Source organism: Phoenix dactylifera, chromosome 7 (genome assembly GCF_051530095.1).
Source record: "Phoenix dactylifera cultivar Ajwa chromosome 7, Ajwa_hap1_PhDact_Kaust_v1.1, whole genome shotgun sequence".
In the NCBI taxonomy this organism is placed as follows: Eukaryota; Viridiplantae; Streptophyta; class Magnoliopsida; order Arecales; family Arecaceae; genus Phoenix; species Phoenix dactylifera.
The window spans coordinates 8382100-8399601 of NC_143196.1; the positions used below are offsets into that span (position 1 = coordinate 8382100).

At 38.3% G+C, this 17502-nt stretch overlaps 1 protein-coding gene across 5 annotated transcripts in view; it reads right to left on the bottom strand.

Moving 5' to 3' along the window:
• Positions 1-11308: 11308 nt before the first annotated feature.
• Positions 11309-17502, bottom strand: part of LOC103715913 (xanthine dehydrogenase-like) — a 43838-nt gene continuing 37644 nt past the window's right edge. For all 5 annotated transcript variants that reach the window (XR_015967279.2, XR_015967278.2, XM_039127449.3 and 2 more), the window contains 2 exons: positions 16824-16997; positions 11309-11768 (listed from right to left, as the gene is read on the bottom strand). Coding sequence is in view for 3 of the 5 variants with exons in the window: in XM_039127449.3 (XP_038983377.3) it covers positions 11526-11768; positions 16824-16997 (417 nt within the window). In the remaining 2 variants the exon portion in view is untranslated. The remainder of the gene's footprint in view (positions 11769-16823; positions 16998-17502) is intronic.

Genomic DNA, 17502 nt, shown 5'->3' on the forward strand with positions numbered 1-17502 from the left:
CTATATGCCACCTTGTTTGGTAAAATTTTACCTAGTACAAGATCAATGCAATGTTGAATTTTTCTCATTAGTGGAAGACCAGAAGGAATTTCATCAGGAGCCACATCTCGGAATTCCTGCAAAAAAGATGCAATCTCGGGTGGCAATAAGTTGCCCTCCGGGTTAGATTCCACCACCGCAAGAGCATATGCTTGGGAGGCTTCTCGAATTTCAACTTCAAATTCTACCATGAACAAAAAAGTACTTCCCTCTTCCTTAATGGGTTTGGGTGTATTGTCCATTCTTGAAGATCTAAGGGTTATTTTGACACTATCCTTTAAGAATGCGTAAGTATTTTTGTATCCATCATGAACGACCCTTCTATCAAATAACCATGGCCTCCCCAAAAATAAATAGGAAGCATCCATAGGAACCACGTTGCACCATATTTCATCAAAGTAATTTTTCCTAATTGAAAATTGAATAAGGCAACGTTGGAAAATTTTTACCTCATTTTTTTTTCTTGAGCCAAGAAAGAGAATATGGATGGTGGTGAGGTTCTATCTTGAGTTTCAACTTTTTCACTATCACCGTTGAGATGCAAGAGTATGAAAGATATTGTGCCGAAGCCACATATGATCATCTTCGCCTCATATTGAATTCAAGGTTCGACGGACCATAAAAACTTCACCATAATCGCTATATGTGATGTCTTCTTCAACTTCTTCATATATAGAATCTGACTCATTTTCTTCATCACCTTCTTCTGCAAGAGAAACCACTCTTCTATTTGGACACTCAAAAATAATGTGCCCATAGCCAGAACACTTGAAACATTGAGGTCGAGATGATGTTGGCCGAGAAGAAGATGAAGCATCTTTTTTCACTGTTGTGGTTGTCTTGGATGTAAAAGATGAATGAGACTGCGATGCACTCCCCCAGATAGGAAAGCCCTCACACTTGAAATTTCGGCCTCCAGAAGCATTTGTTGAAGGCTTTTTTCGCCGTTGTTGAAGTTGGCATTCCACATTAATATCAAGTTTAATAACATCATTAAGAGAAACAAAAGAATGGAGGTGTACCATATCATGGATGTCACGCCTCAATCCGCTAAGATAATGAGCTATTGTTTGTTCTTCGGGCTCCGCTACACCACAACGAACCATAAGATTGTCGAACTCTTCAGTGTACTCCTCCACAGTTCACATCCCTTGAGTAAATTGATACATAGTGAGAAAAGCATCTTGAAGGTAATTTTTGGAAAGGTACTTTTTGCGAAGCTCTTTCTTTATTTTCTTCTAAGTACGAATCTTGAATTTGCCCTCCTTTTCTCATTGCAACTTGAGGCGCTTCCACTAGATTGATGCATGCTTTCGAAGTTTGATAGCTACGATCTTCACTTTAAGCTTATCGGGAACCTCTTTGTAGTCAATGATCCGCTCAACAGTGCTGAGCCAATCTAGAAAGATGTCGAGTTGTATTTTTTCTTCGAATTCGAAAATATCTATCTTGATGTCTGGAAATTGAAATTGATGATAATGTTGGTGAGATAAAGAAGAGTTGCTCCTCCTACCACGACGAGAACTTTAGTCATGCAAGGTGTTGCGATCTTCTTCAGTAGTGCCGTCCTCCTCCTCACTCGGGTTTTACACATAACGAGCCAACCTTTCGGTAAGGTTTTGCAACTCATCATTCTCTATATCGCGAAGATCTCGATCTCTACGAGGTACTACATCGCTAGAAGGACCTCGGTTGTCTCGGCCTGCCATGGTTGGTTGAAGCTTACGTTAACACCACCATAAGAAACGCGATAGGATCCCTCTCGAAACGTCAAGAGTTGATAACCTTACTCTGATACCATTTAATATCACTTGGATCGATTTGAAATCCAATGGAAGTGGGAGAAAAGATGAACAATTTTTTTTTGCAAAGAGGAAGATAACTTTCATTCAAAACTTGAATGCCTTCTCGTTATAATTCATGACTATTTATAGGCAAGTCATAGGTAACATAAAAAGACAAAAGAAATGAAAGGTCAAGAGTCACTTTGATATGGGTAACTCAGAAAATAAAAAGTCAAGAGTCATCTTGATATGGGTAACTCATGTAATAAAAGACATCAAAGTCAAAACTAAATTCTCTTAGAGAATTTGGAAGGTCAAAAGATACCTGCCTCTTAAAATATCTATAACTTTTCAACCATGATATTAATATTCTTGTACTTATTGGAAAGAAGAGAAATATACCTACAACTTTTATTTTACTAACTTTTCCAAATTCAGTCATTTAATATCCTTAAAAATGGCATGCAATTTATATGGCATCCATGCACCTTTAGGAAATTGACTCCATTGTGGAGGCCCCGAACAAACCAGTACTTGGATGGTAGATTGGCTCATTATTTCAGCCCCAGCTAGATCTTTTAAAATTTGGCCACTTTTGATCACTTGCCAATTAATTCTCTTTGCTCGGACCAATCTGAGTAGTCGGGAGGGAGTGAGGAAGAGTGGTAGAAGAAGAGAAGAAGGAGAGGAAAAAGAAGAGGAGAAGAGAGGGAGAGCGTGGATGTGGGGAATGGTGAGAGAAAGAGGGCGTGTGAGAGAGAGAGTGGGAGGGAGATGATGAAAGAGGAGAAGGAGGCGGCGGACATCGAGGGCTGCCAGAAAGGAGGAGGTGAATGGAGAAAGCACAGGTGGGAGTGGGAACGATGGGCACGGGAGGGAGGAGGGAGGAGGGAGGAGAGAGGGAGGAACAGAGAATTTGTTGCTCTGTTTCTTCCTCCTTTATTTCTTTTTTTCATTTCTTTTGTTTTTTTTTTCTTTTGTTATCGCGAAAGAGAAGGGCCCGTGAACCTTGTCTTGGCTCGCGGAGAGAGGGCCATGCAGCCCCTTACTCGCTCCACCTTGAAGGCACCACGTTGCTGAGGGTAGTATTCATGCCAGGCAAACATGAACCACCGTTGTACCAAAAAAAAAAGAAAAAAGAAATGCACTGCATTATGGCGGGGCCTGCCGGTCCTGGGCCGCAGCGGCCTGAGCCTCCTGGGCCTCACATATGCTTTGGACAAGGGTAAGACTCTTTGGGGTGGGACGCCCGCCTAAACTAGCTACCTAGGGGATGGTGCTCCGCAATGGCTGAAAGTGGTTGCTACGGTCGGCTCTAGGTACCTCATGGTCAACAATGCTGGAGGAGTTGTGTGAGGACGAAGTCACTGATGCTCTTTTCCCGGGGGAAGTGGAAGAAAGCTCACTGATGTCTGCCGGTTGGGATGGTTGGAGAATACTCCTTCGGAGCACGCCGGCGTACGTCTCTCCCCCTCGGTAGGACGTGTGAGGGGCTCGTTAAATTTCCACCCCTCATCTGTCACCTCAATTTCAGAAGCTGGGCACCACCACCATTCCGGGAGGATGGGGTTTTTGTGGTACTGCCTGGGCTTGCTAGGTCGCCTGGGTAATCCAGGACGGGGCTCAGAGATTATTTTGATCCATTTACCTACAGTCTTAGGCCGAGGAGGTTTAAGAAACCGCTTTCTTTCACTCCTAGATTGTGGTCGGTAACCAGGTAGGGGTGGGGGTGGAGTGGGGTGAATGGGGGAAGGCTGGAGTTTTCCTGGTTGTCGTCGGACGCCCAGTGGAATGGCGTTAGCTCCTGTCAAGGGGAGTTTGAGGTCGACGTAGTGGGATTTCACAGTAGCTGCTGCTGAGACAGGTGGGGCTGAGAGAAGATGGTGGTAAGAGGGGGGTTGTTTTGAGACTGTAAGGTCTTAGAGGAGGAGGAGGAGGGGCCTATGGCGAAGTTGGTTTGAGCAGGGGAAGGTTTCTCATGGCGAAGGGGACTCAAACCCCATGAGAAGCTATGGCAAAGGGGTCTCTTTCTTTCATTTTGGTGGGGCCCAGCTTATATTATAGTTTTTTTGTTACACTTTATTACTACGCAAGTATAGCAATGGTCACAGTCGCTGCAAAATATTGTACCAATGATTCTGAACGGACGCAAAAGATCACTTTGAAGCTATTCATTTGTTGTAACACCAACAATTTTGGTATCTCTGACAATTTTCCTTGACGTCGAGTGCATCTCTCTCTCACGCGCACAGCAACCACCGTATATATCTCTCTCGTCTTAAATCACTCTATGCTATTCTATTAACTGGAAAATTGATAATGGTTGTTTTCTCGGAAAAAAAATCGACAACGGTCGGTTGACCATGCCAATTACACGGAAACTTTCAAATGCCATGCATGTAATGTCAACAAAGATATTGTTTCTTAGCAAGCTCTCCGGCCCCAGGAAAGCTCCACTCAACCTACTTATTTTTCTTCTTATTTTAGAAAAAGTAATATATCCTGTAGGTATAGCCTTAGCATAATGGAGTCGACTCCAGGCTCACCATATGTAAAGTTGCAGCACGGATTCACAAGCATCCAAGCTATGGAAAAAGCAATAGTATATATAAATGTCTTCCATGAACAATCCATACAGCAACGAATACCAGCTGGGCTACTGCAACGTGGAGCTCACAAGGAACTCGCTCCACATTTCAAAATAAAAATAGAAATATAACGAAAACCCATAGATATGAGCTGTTAACAATCAGGGATTCGGAACCCCATGCTGGTTTTTAGAACTACACAGAATATAAGACAATATATATAAAGGCCCGATCTAGCAGCATTCGGTAGTAGATTTCTGATACGTATTCTGTAAGGGAGTATATATCTGCATGCCCATAGTGACGATGGCAGTGATCATGGAAACGGGAGACTTCGAATAATATATATGGTGGAGGTGGTGATTTACAATAAGCTGGTGGAAGAGGATAGTGGTAATAATATAGGGAGGCGGTGGTGCTGATGAGTACTTGTAAGGTGGAGGATGTGGATAGTGATAATAGTAAGGGGGTGGAGGAGTGAGTAGTATTTGTATGGTGGTAGAGGAGGTGCGGAGTACTTTTAAGGTGGTGGAGAGGGGAATCTGGAAGCGTTAATGGTAGGGAGGTGGGGGAGGCGGGGAGTATTTGTAAGGTGGAGGAGGTGAGTAGTATGGCGGTGGAGGAGGTGAGTAGTACTTGTATGGCGGTGGAGGAGGTGAGTAGTAATTGTATGGCGGTGGAGGAGGTGAGTAGTATGGCGGTGGAGGAGGTGAGTAGTACTTGTATGGCGGTGGAGATGGAAAGTCATAATAATAAGAGTGGTGATAGTACGATGGTGGAGGTGGCGAGGTATATTTATAAGCCGGTGGGGGTGGAGAGTTGTAGTAGTAGGAAGGTGGAGGAGGCGAGTAGTATTTGTATGGTGGCGGGGGAGGTGATGAGTACTTGTAAGGTGGTGGTGAGTGATAATAATAATCATAATAGGGAGGCGGAGAAGGGTATTTCTTGGAATCGTAGTAGGGTGGTGGAGGAGGCGACGAGTACATGTAAGGTGGTGGAGGAGGCGACGAGTACTTGTAAGGTGGTGGAGGAGGTGAGGTGTATTTGTAAGGTGGTGGTGGTGGTGGAGGTGAATAGTAATAGTATGGAGGTGAAGGAGATGGTGGTGGAGGAGATTTGGGTTCTGGGAATGCATCTGTCATAACGCTGCAGGCCATGACAAAGAGCAACACCGCGAGCTTGAGCCTCGCGCTCTCTAGACAAGCCATCCGCATCGATCTCTTCAAAAGCTAAGCAAATCTTCAAGTCTCTGAAGTATGGGCTGCGAGTCGTCCAATGCACAATCCTCTGTCCCTTTTATAACCAATACTTGATGGTTGACGAGGTTAGTTAAATGCAGAGTATTATCATTATCGATGACCCGGCAATATGTGTTACGAGAAGCTTAAACTTTAATATATGGAGCTTACGTTTTTATTAATTCTGTTGTAATATAATAAACAATAACCTAATTGATGTTTGTTAAAGATGACGCCTGCAAGTTACACTTACCATAATTTGAATGGTTCTACATGACCAAGCTTAGTATTAGGAATGACAACAAGTAGTATTTTCGTAAAATTTGTCCTACCTGTATCCAAATTTGTTTAAAACTCTACTACCCAAATTCATCCAAAGTTCAATTAAAAATTTGCCCCAAAATCTTAAATCCATCTCATAGAAAAAAAAGTAAACCTGTCGGATATCCAAAGCCATCTAATTAGTCTTTAGGATTGGGATGCTTAAGTAATTGGGTTAGGTACCCGACCCAAATTTACGAAAAAGATAAAAGAAAAAAGAGGGATAATATCAAATAAAAATAGGTATAAATAATTTGGCAAACAATCTAAATACAAATAACTTTTGCAGCTTTGTGGTAAATATAGAGTTTAAATATTCTTTAGATTTGGAATTCAAGTCCTCTCACAATATATATATATATATATATATATATATATATATATATATAATTTTATAAAAATATATATATAATATATAATTGAATTCGGGTAGTAGGTATCTAAAGATTGAATTCCAAATTTATTCCAAACTATAACAGGTGCCTACCCAAAGAGGGAGGAAAGGGTAATGAAAAAACAAGAAAGTAATATTGAGTCCAATCAGACAAAAAAATTAAAAAGTAAAATTTCCCATCACAGCTCGAGTCTGCCACCAATTTGTAATTATCTGGCTTTTAAAAAGTAAAAATCAACTTGCAGAAAGCTTTTCTTATGGTAGGATCATGGCCATCCACACTCTTATAGTCTTGACATCAAAAATAGACTTTGGTTTTCATGCAAGTTATATACACTCTTATGTGTCCTATGTACACTCTTTATTTATGCTAAAATAACCCCTCTATATTCATGCTAGATTATTAAAAAAAGAAAGAAATATCAATGCGAAAGAAATAACAAGAGTTCTGCTGCATATCCCCATCTTTTCCTCAAAACATCTCAAGTTCGAGACTATTAATGCGAAAGGGAGGACAAAGCATCCTTACGGATAGTTGTGGAGGGTACCATCCTTGAGGTATGTAGTCATAATGTCATGTCGATACCTTATTCAGAGCATGGAAGTAAGCTCGGAAAAAGAGAGGAGAGAGAATATCCGGATAAAGATCAACATGTTTATAGATTTGAATCAGTAAATGTTCAGACATTTGTCAGAGTTTGAATTATTCAGCTGAATGATTAACTAGAGTTAATTGCTATGTAGGAGTGACATCATTTTTATTGAATTATTCAGCTGAATGATTAAGTTAATTATTGATATGGAGGAGTGTCATCATTTCAGTTTGTATATACTACTATACTTCAATTGTATATAAAGGAGACAATGATTTCCTTAAGACCAGCTCATCGTTCTAGATGATACTTCACAGGATGCGCATTTGATTTCTTGTTTGTTTTCCGAAGTTGGCCATCCCTCAGGACTAGCTGTCAATTCTCTGATTTTTGAAAGCTTATCCGTGAAACTATATTAATCATCAAGTGAAGGCAGCAACTTGCCATAGTTTAACTGCATCTGAAACGTGTTAAGCTTTACACATGCCCATTGTCATTTGAAACGATCTCCGTTCCATCCCTGTGGTCTTATGACATCATGTTTTATTAATTATTATTCGATGACATAGAAGTAGATCATATAAAATCTTGGGAGTTGGAGAAAATCTTAGAAGTAGCCAAACATCCTGAACAAGTCCATGCCGAGTACTACTAGGCTAGATTCTATCTCATTTCCATTGTCCTAAGGGTTGTTTGTACCTTTTTGTAAGAAACTAGTCACTAGCAACAAGTCCATCCTCTCGCCTTAAATTTTCACTAGAATTCCACCAATTTCTGAGGGGATGACGTTAAACAGCAAGTTGTAAAAGTCTTCTACAACTTAAGAGTCGTGTTATATAACCAGTCACGTATTTGATGAAAAATTCATCAACTACATATTTCATTTGCCTTTTTATTTTCGATTTTTAGCTTTACTATGAGAGTACAGGAAAGCTTGATGAGACATCATCTTGCCTATGGCCAATCTGCTCATGAGGCCGAACATCCCAAAGTTTTGCTCCATCTAACAATGCGTTTCGCGGTTTGAGTGGCCCCGCGACGCCGAGCATTCCAAGCCTAATCTAGCAACGGGTTTGATTGTGCACCCATTCTTACTGTGTTATTTTTTAATTTACATTTTAAAGTCCAAAGTAAGAGTGCCTTCTTGGTTTCCAAGCTGTCTTGATTGCTTCAAGCAGTATGCCTGTCATGTTGCTTTTGTTAGGGAAGGACAGAGGTTGTATCATAAATGGATTAAACGAGTCACCTCATAATCTGACCTCAGAACTGATTAAATAAGTCAAAGATCTAAATCTGATTCCAATTCATTTAATAAAAGAAATTAGATAAGTTGATCCGTTTATAATTCAAATCCGTTTTTATCAAATTCGAATTTATATAAAGCAGATTGTTTGTGGGTCGAATTGTCAGATCAAATCATAAATGGCCATCCTAACAGATCTAATAGTCAATACTGTGAAAGAAGATTAATCTTTTTTCTTATTTATTTTTTTGGCATCAAGAATGCAACCCAAACCTGCATAGAAATAAGGAAATGTTATCCAAAATTACCTAAGGCAGTCATGAACCCAGAGTTGTTAGCTTTGTGAGATTACAGATCATTTTAAAATAATATACTGGATAGAGGAGGGAAGCCAAAAACAAGAAAAGACAAAAAGAATGAAATTAACAAAAAAAAAAACAAAGGAAGGGACTTCGGAACAAGTCCAAAAAGGACTACGACCCTACCTTCTCCCCTAAATAATCCAACCGTACGTCTTTTAAATTCCTACTACATTATCTATAGATATATATTAGGTAACGACAATGACACTGACAAAAACAGAAAACTGCATGTAGGGTTGGCCTTCCAAGCCATTTTATCTCAATTATACATATAATTTCAAAACCTTAATGGCTAAATATTAGTCCAATATAAATGGGATTACTTCAAGAAGCATTTGGCAAGATCAATGTAGGTTGGCCCAACCTAGAGCCGAGCTTTCAACCTGGCCTAAAAAGTTCAGATCATGCTTGGGCTTTGAATTCGAGGCCTGACCGAGTTTCAGGCTATAAGCACCTACCTTATTGTGCCTATACTGGCCTTTGGGCCACAGCGCTTGCTCGGCCCGCATGGTGGGGGAGGGAGACTCCTGGTCGGAGTTTCCTTTTCCCTTCTCTGTTTTCCCCTCCAATTCCACCATATGAGGAAGATCGTTAGCCGGCCTAATTTGAGCCAATCCTCACTCTTCCCCTCTCCTTAGGCATCATCTTTGGAGATTTTCTATTAGAGACTTGGATCTCTGGGTTTTCCGTTGGAGGAGCTCGGAGCTTTCATTGTCTAGCCTGCCGGAGAAGATCGCCAGAGGCAAGGTGAGCTACATCTCCTTCTTTTCTTTGGTCTTGGGCCACCGTTTCTCTTGAATCCGATCGGCAAGCTGCTGGATTAATGTTAAAGCAGGAATAATTACCTATATGCTAATGGTCAAGATAAGTAAAAAACAAGAATAATTTTATGATGGAATGCGCACATTTTGATTAGAATGACTTATATTATTCTATAAAAAGAGCCTTACTATATTTCAAATTTGGAATCTTAGCTAGCTATGTTTTAATACCTTGCTAGTAGAGGTTGCATATTAGCACTTTGATATCCTACCAGTGAGGATTACATATTGGCACTTTAATATCTTGCTAACAGGAGTTTTATGTTGGCACTTTGATACTCTGCTAGTGATGATTATATGTTGGTTCTTTGATATCTTACCAGTGGGAATTATATGTTAATTCGACAATCTACCAAAAGGATTATATGTTGGTACTTCAATACCCTGCCAGCGAGAGTTATCTATTGGTACTTCGATATCATGTCATTAGGAGTTATGCGTTGGCATTTTAATGCAGTTCCAATTAGGGGTTATGCTTTGGTCCTTTGACTATATACAAGCTCATTATTCTAACTCAACCATAGAGAATAAATATGATTATGGTCGGAATATCAATTAGAAAATAATTTCAAAATATGACAATTTTAGGTATATTGGGATTTTATTTTCTTTTTTGAGAGAGAAGCTATATAGGAATTTAAATATTGTGCATTGCATCAGTTGTATATGTTTTCTTCCAATTTAAATGTTATATCACTAATAGCCTTCAATCATGCCATAAAATGATGATTTTACAAATCCCTGCATTTGAACAGACAAATCTCTACTTGCAAAATACATTTTAAAGTTTTCTCACAAAAAAAAGTTAGAGATGACCTTAATGCAAATAATCTGATAGGAATCTGTCCAAGCTCACCTAGTTAGCTGATGTAAATCATAGCCGTACTGCACTGACTCCTCGAGTCGACTATTAGTATAGCATGTCAAATGATGATTTTCAATATATATGCAACTCTAACTCCTTAAATTCATTGAACTTTTTTAGGTAAAATATTTTGTCAAATTAAAATATAATAGAAGGATGGATGAAATGGTGCTAAAGCGACTAGTCAACTTCGAACCGGCAAATACAAATTTTGCAAACTTCTGATTTAGCCATTTGTCTATCCTATCAATTATCAATTCTAAGCAATATTTGTTATACACCCAAATCATCGGATTCGAGATGTATGGTACCGTATCATGCCAGATCTGGCACAAAAATACTATTCAGATTGATATAGCCATATAAATCCAATACCGACCCATACTGAGCTGTATTGTACCATATCATCTAATACTGTCCAAAACCATAATGTGTATCAGACTATATCCACCCATATCGTCTAATTTCAAGTAGTACCATGACAAAAAATAAGAGAACAGAAGTTGTTTTGCTGTAGATGCATACTGCTACATACCAATCCATATTGTACCGAATCAATAACATACCAGGACTTTGATTTGTCTTTCTCCCTTATCTAACTTTGCTTCACAGAATACCGAGCACGCAAATTAGACATAATGCTTGATTCAGATCCCAAATTATCAACACGGTTGGTTAGAGAAAAAGAATTTTAGCATTGGCAAGAGCAGTGAGAAAGTCCAGTATCCGAATAGTGAGAAACAAATCCTTGTAGCATGCCAAACGATGAATTTATCGTACACAAGGGCCCATGCAATGTTGTTACGTGCAACCAAGGCATGCGTTCTCTAACTTTTCTCGCAAAGCATCTTAGGTTAGCAATATTTAGCCATCTAATCCAAATTTTTACTGCACATAAAGTTTGGATATAACCTTTCGCATATGTATATATCAATCATTTTCAGATTTTCTGAGAAAAAATAAGCCTATATTTAAAGTTTGGCTGTTTATCTTCCAAACAAGCCCATGGTACCTGTAAGATTCTAGCATGAATGGTGTCTAATTCCTAAAGAAGGCATCATTTTGAGCAACGGTATCATTATACATACATGGCTTCTATCTGAATTTTATCTTTCAAATTACAAGATGCATATTAGACACAATCTAATCAGCAGTCGGCGTTTTTATTACAATATTATCCACACCCTGCAAAAAGACGTACGCAGGGACTTTACAAGCCTGAATGGATAAAAACACCAGATAACTAATGAAAGCATGTCCATTGCAGAGACTAGACATCAAACACTGAGCTTGGGATGATAATCATCACTTGCAAATGGTCGGGTGAAATCATCTATGCAAGCCATCCTGATCCTCTCAGGCGTTGCTGGGTTATCAAGTGGAAACCAGCCATGATAACCTTCCTCTGCTCTAGCAGCTATAATTGCATCTTTGATGGCAAATAATACTGCAGAAGCAAGAAAGAACGGAGGTTCACCCACAGCCTTTGAAGAGTGAATTGCCTTTGGATTTGGCGCACCCTGTGAATAAGCATAAACAGTATATCAGTTGCTTATCGCAGAAACAACAGGAAATCCAAAAGTAGACACGATAAGTAACTCAGGATCGACACATTATTAGACAAATTAATATTTGATATGCATTGCGCTGTTTCTTGGTCAGCCTTGATAAATGTTTTTCGACCATTCATTCCTTTGAGGAATAAACCCTATAACTGAAGACAACATTATTGAATCCACCCTCACACCTTATGTAGTGCTGTCCTTCGGGACTTCCTGCACGGATCATACTAACTTGTTAGGGCATACTCACCAATGATACATGACCCTAGACCATAACCTTAAAGAACAAATCTTGTTTCAGCTAATAACAGCAGCATTATCAGTCCTCATTCACCAAGCATTCTACATCCTTATTTTCAAGCGTTTCTATAAACTCTCATAAGTTTGTTCGATGTTGCCTTGGACTTCTACACCTTTACCTACATCCTTTGACAACAATTAAATAAATGATCTTATATTCCATCTGGAAAACCATCATCGAGGTCTATTATTGCACATTTGGCAATATGCTATTCTCCTTTCTAGCCTTGCCATTTTTCGATCTACCATGTAGCCTAGCCTTTCTCATACAAGATTTTTGGTCGAACTGCACTGAGAATCAATGATTAACCTCTACTTTCTTATGCTTTGTTAGGGTCTATTCTTCAGTTTGGACCCCTTTTCCTTCGTTGTCAAAACTTTGCCAAGATCCTGTCTTGCTTGGCTCATCTTTTTTCGACTCTTTTGGGGTTTCACTTGGTTCTGTTAGCCCTATCTTTCTAACTCCATAGCTTTTGTTACACGTATTAAAGTCTTGATAATATTCCCAATTTGGGCCTCCTCACTTTTGTAGGAGTCATCTGATCCTTCACCAGTGGATGATCCACTTTTCGAAGGCTTCCTAAGCCTTCTCAAGCATTCCTACACCATTTTCCCACACCCCCCGGAGCCAAAAAAAAAGCACTGATTTCAACGATTCAAGGAGGATCCAGCCCAAAAACATGGTATATTTTCCCTTCCCTACCTCATTTTCTCCTCTTTTCTTTTTTTAACGCTGAAAAATGCCAAAAAAATTTCCAAAATAAGGGAAGATCATGCCAAACTTTTCGATTTTGGTATGATTTCATGATATATTGTAGATCTATGAATGATCTACACAATTCAACTAAAATTTTTAATTTTTAGATTATATATAATTTTTAAATTAAATATATATAGCATCCATGGTAGGATTCCCCATAAATATGAGCTCAAATTAATTTTCTTAAATATTTATATTTAAAAATTATTTTTTTTAATTTAAAAATATATAATTAATACAAAAAATTGTAAAACATATTACATAATTCAGAAGTATTTTCTGAAGTAGAAAACATATTTTTCTGCATTTACTATTTAAACATTTTTTAAATTTAAAAATTATTAAAAATATATAAATAATCCAAAAATATGAAAAATTATTACTATGTATTAGATAAGTACGAAGTATTTTCTGAAGTACAAAATATTTTTTTCATCATAACAAAATTTTACTATTTTTAAATAATTAATAAACTAACGTGCTTGATAAATCTGCAGAAATGAAACCATCGCGGAAAAAGACTCCATACCTTGAGTATGATACTAAGAAAAGGACAATCATGTTAACATTTTGGCTTGGTGCCTTCATATCTCAAGGCATTCCATTTTTTGTAAGGCGAATAATTATCAAGACCCCTTTAAAATATCCCTTTTTGAAACTTCTTGGCCCTAGGTCTTTGACAAATATGTCCATTCCATTAGTTTTTTGTTTTTTCCCTTTACTTTTCCACATTGCCCTTGTAGCTCCTTTGGTCACAGGTGAACCCACAATTATACCTGCATAAACTATGATCGCCACTTACATCTTTCACCATAGATGTATGCTCTTATAGTTGTTTCATAATGCTTTTCCTAAGACATTACCCAGACTTCAAAACCATCTCCCCTAGATAATTGTCTTGGTGCCCCTTTATGTTGTTATCATACAAAATCATTGTTTCCTATACAATTCATCTTTTCAATATATCCTCATAACTACTCATGATTACTAGGAGCATTAAACTCATTCATAGTGATACACATGTAATAGTAGTTCCATACATTTCTTAGACCACAAGCTTCATATCATAATTCATCTCTACAATGATCTATGTCACAGAACTATTCTAGACATTTGAGGGTCTACTTAGAAGAAAAGATCAACACAACATAACCTAAGCAAATATTATAACCAAGGTTCGTCGTCTCGATACTAAATCCCATAATGGTGCTATCCTATTATAGTATTGGTATGCTCAGTACAAGGGCCGATTTGGCATACTGAATATCGGTATGCCCCCTATGCTGTATAATGGTTCAATACCGGTATGGTATTGTACAGTCGATGCGCACCAATACCGACCGGTACCACAAACCTTGATTATAACAACTCATTTTGCTCTTGTCAAAACTTCTATCTATGGTTGTTCTTTTTATTAATTGAATAGGAAGACAATTTACTTAATGGTAATCTCTAAGTTCTGTTTCCAAACCTGACTATGTATGAAATTGTTTAAATGGCTCCAATGATGGTCCGAACAAACCCACCATTTACATATAATAAGGTGTTAGATTAGGCCCACCTATAACATTATGTCAGGTTTGTTTTGATATTTCCTTTCATAAGATCCATCAATATTACCTCCCTTAGTTCTTCCGCTTGTTTTTCTATATTTTTCAACGCAAATTAAAGTACCTCTCCCTGATGAAGCCCCTCTTGATATTTGTTGTTTTAGTGTATGCTTATACCATCTTAAACAATTCTGTATATGGACCACAGGGTAATAATGGAATATGTTATTTGTTCATTTGTATATTTACTACGGAAGAGTTGGTGCAACAACATCTAATCTAAACACAAAACTAAAGGAAAGCATACAAAACAAAAAAAGCACTACAATTAGGTCATCATTATTACACCTTTTTTTTCTTTTTTGGACCTTGGGCCACCTACTTTCAATGCTTAGGAATTGGTGGCTGCTGATAAAGTTTCAGCTTTCAAAGATTTGGATGTTGAGCATAGTTTGAAACATGGTATGCTGAACCGGTACGGTCCGGTTCAGCACATATCGGACCGGTCCGGTTCAAGCATGAAAAACGGTTCCGACTCCTTTGGGGCGCGCGGTCCCGCGGCAGAATGGTTCGGAACCAGTACCATACCGGTCCGGTAGGCGATTGATACGCCTACTGGTATCGGTACGACATACCTTGGTTTGAAATACTATCGAAACAAAATGGTACCACCATTACCATACCATTCTAGTGAGAAAGTAGCACTCGGATAGTGTCAAGGAAGTCAAAATAGAGGAAAGCAAATCATCCCAGTCGAGATGAGACAACATTGCCTGTTTGCGATTGGCCCCAAATCTAGTTCGGCTAATACAATGCATGAATCGTGTTATATCGGTCGAAGTGGGTCGGTATTGGCGATACAAAGCTTGATTTAAACCAATGTATACTGATTTGGTGGTTGTGAAATTTCAGAAAAACAGATAAAGAGAAAAGGAGAGGAGGCCGAGGTGGAGGATAGGCAGTAGCCAACCTCGTGGTGGTTTGCGGTGTTCAAGAGCACCAGGACACGACGAGCAATTCGCAGCCTAGTGGGGGAAGATGACGGCTGCATGGGAAGGGAAACAAAGAGAAAGAGAGAGGAGGTCTGGGAAGTGATGGAGAACTATATTTCCTTATTCCCCTAGATGCCCAGAATGAGCCCTAAACCAAGTTTTGTGCATTATAAATGAGTGCTTGACTCAAAAAAAAAAAAAAAAAAAAAAAAAAAAACCATTCAAGTCCAACCTAAACCCAACTCGAGGTCATAACCCCTAAACCCCTTCTATGCCTCTTCGCCAAATCCTCTGCTTCCTCTCACTCACATTCTTTGCTCACCTCTTCATCCTTTGGCATTGCAGACCTCCCTACCAATGATTGGATAAAAATCAAAGAAAGAAAGGTGGCTGAGGATTCAAGAATATGAAAAGGCTAGATAATGCAAAAAAACTAAAAAAAAAAAATGGAAGGGTACCAGCATGCACTATCATCCCGATTGTCAGTACAGGACCATCTGCTACTGTACCGTTCTTGAGAAACACCGATGCCACATTCGTTACTGATATTCAAAAATGTATACTAAAGCCATGTTCAGAAGAATTCGGAAGATCAAGTAATTTGGAACTTGGTAATATATAGTGAAAATCACACCTGTGTCAACTTGTGGATAATCCACAGCTTAACCATGCTACATCTTAAATGAATCAGTAGAATACAAATACATGGAGAATTATAATGGAAAATGGACCAGTGAGATATGTAGTGAGGAATGGCAATACGGTTGCTGATGGCTTCCAAAAAAATGCTAAATGTAATCAAAATGGGGAAGATGTGGAGAGCCTATCTGTATATGAGACAATTTTATATTCTTATCCTTGCTAGAGAAAATGAGATTGAATACTCATCCAAACTCACACAATATGAGATACAATTTCTATTCTGAACTCAACCTTTTGTAAGCTCTCTTTTATGCACGTTTTTGATGTTCTAGATAGTAATATGTCGTATGAAAAATTTAATAAATGAAATCTTTATTGGAAGCAATAGAGAAGGCAGTTGTCAAACATGTTGATATGATTACAAATTTTTAGTCATGATTTGGTGACTTGACAGAACTATCAGAGCATAGAAATTGAACAATCAGAGCAAGATATCTACCTTCTGGTACACTTTCTATCGTATGGAAATACCATAAATAAATTTAACCCCTTAAAGTTATTTAAAGTCATAACTTATGACGTTCATCTTTGAACTTTCTAACTGCACGTGTATCATGTTTCCGTACTGGAGACATGAGATCTCTTGAAATTTCACTTTCGGATTGCTAATCCAAGAAAGCAAAATGTGTGGAAGTAGTAAATTTGAACTATGAAACTAAATGATGCAACACATAAAGCAATAAGCAATATAAAGCAGCCATGTGTTTACCTGTAAAAGTGCAACTTTGAAATTCAGAGGAATATCATTCGTGGAAGGAATCTTATAACTTCCAGGTCCACAAGTGTATAGGTTGCCAGGCCGAATCCACTTGTGATCAGCATCTCCCCATTTTAGCTCTTCCAAGGCAATCCAACCCAAACCTTGAACAAAGGCTCCTTCAATCTATGAATCAAAAAATGAAGATAAAAATCAACATGATGCATGAACTGGAGGGGAAAAGGAATTCCAGGTTCTTCATGTATTACAACTTCTCTAATAAGCAGATGCAGAAAAACAAGTTTTACTATCTAAAATCAACAGTTCATACTAATAATAGCTTAAACTGCAGCAGCTTTCAGGTAATATGCAGTAATTTTTAATTGGATTTTTAGGAAATAAGAAAAATCTTGAGACACCAAAAGTAGAAAAATAAACAGAAAAACTGAAGCTAAATGAAATAATTTATGGTGTAAGGACTGAAAAGTCAGTTTATTCGGCAGCAATGATATCTGGAAAGGCTGCTGATTTAATTTGCATAGAAGATGGAAGAGAGAGAGAGAAACAGGAGAAAGAAAAGAAACAAAAAAAAAGAAGGAAAAAGATGCACACAAAAAAGTCACTTACATGCCTCCACCTTTTTCTTTCATCTAACTAAGGCAATCCAGTTTTTAAAATTCCAAAAATAACC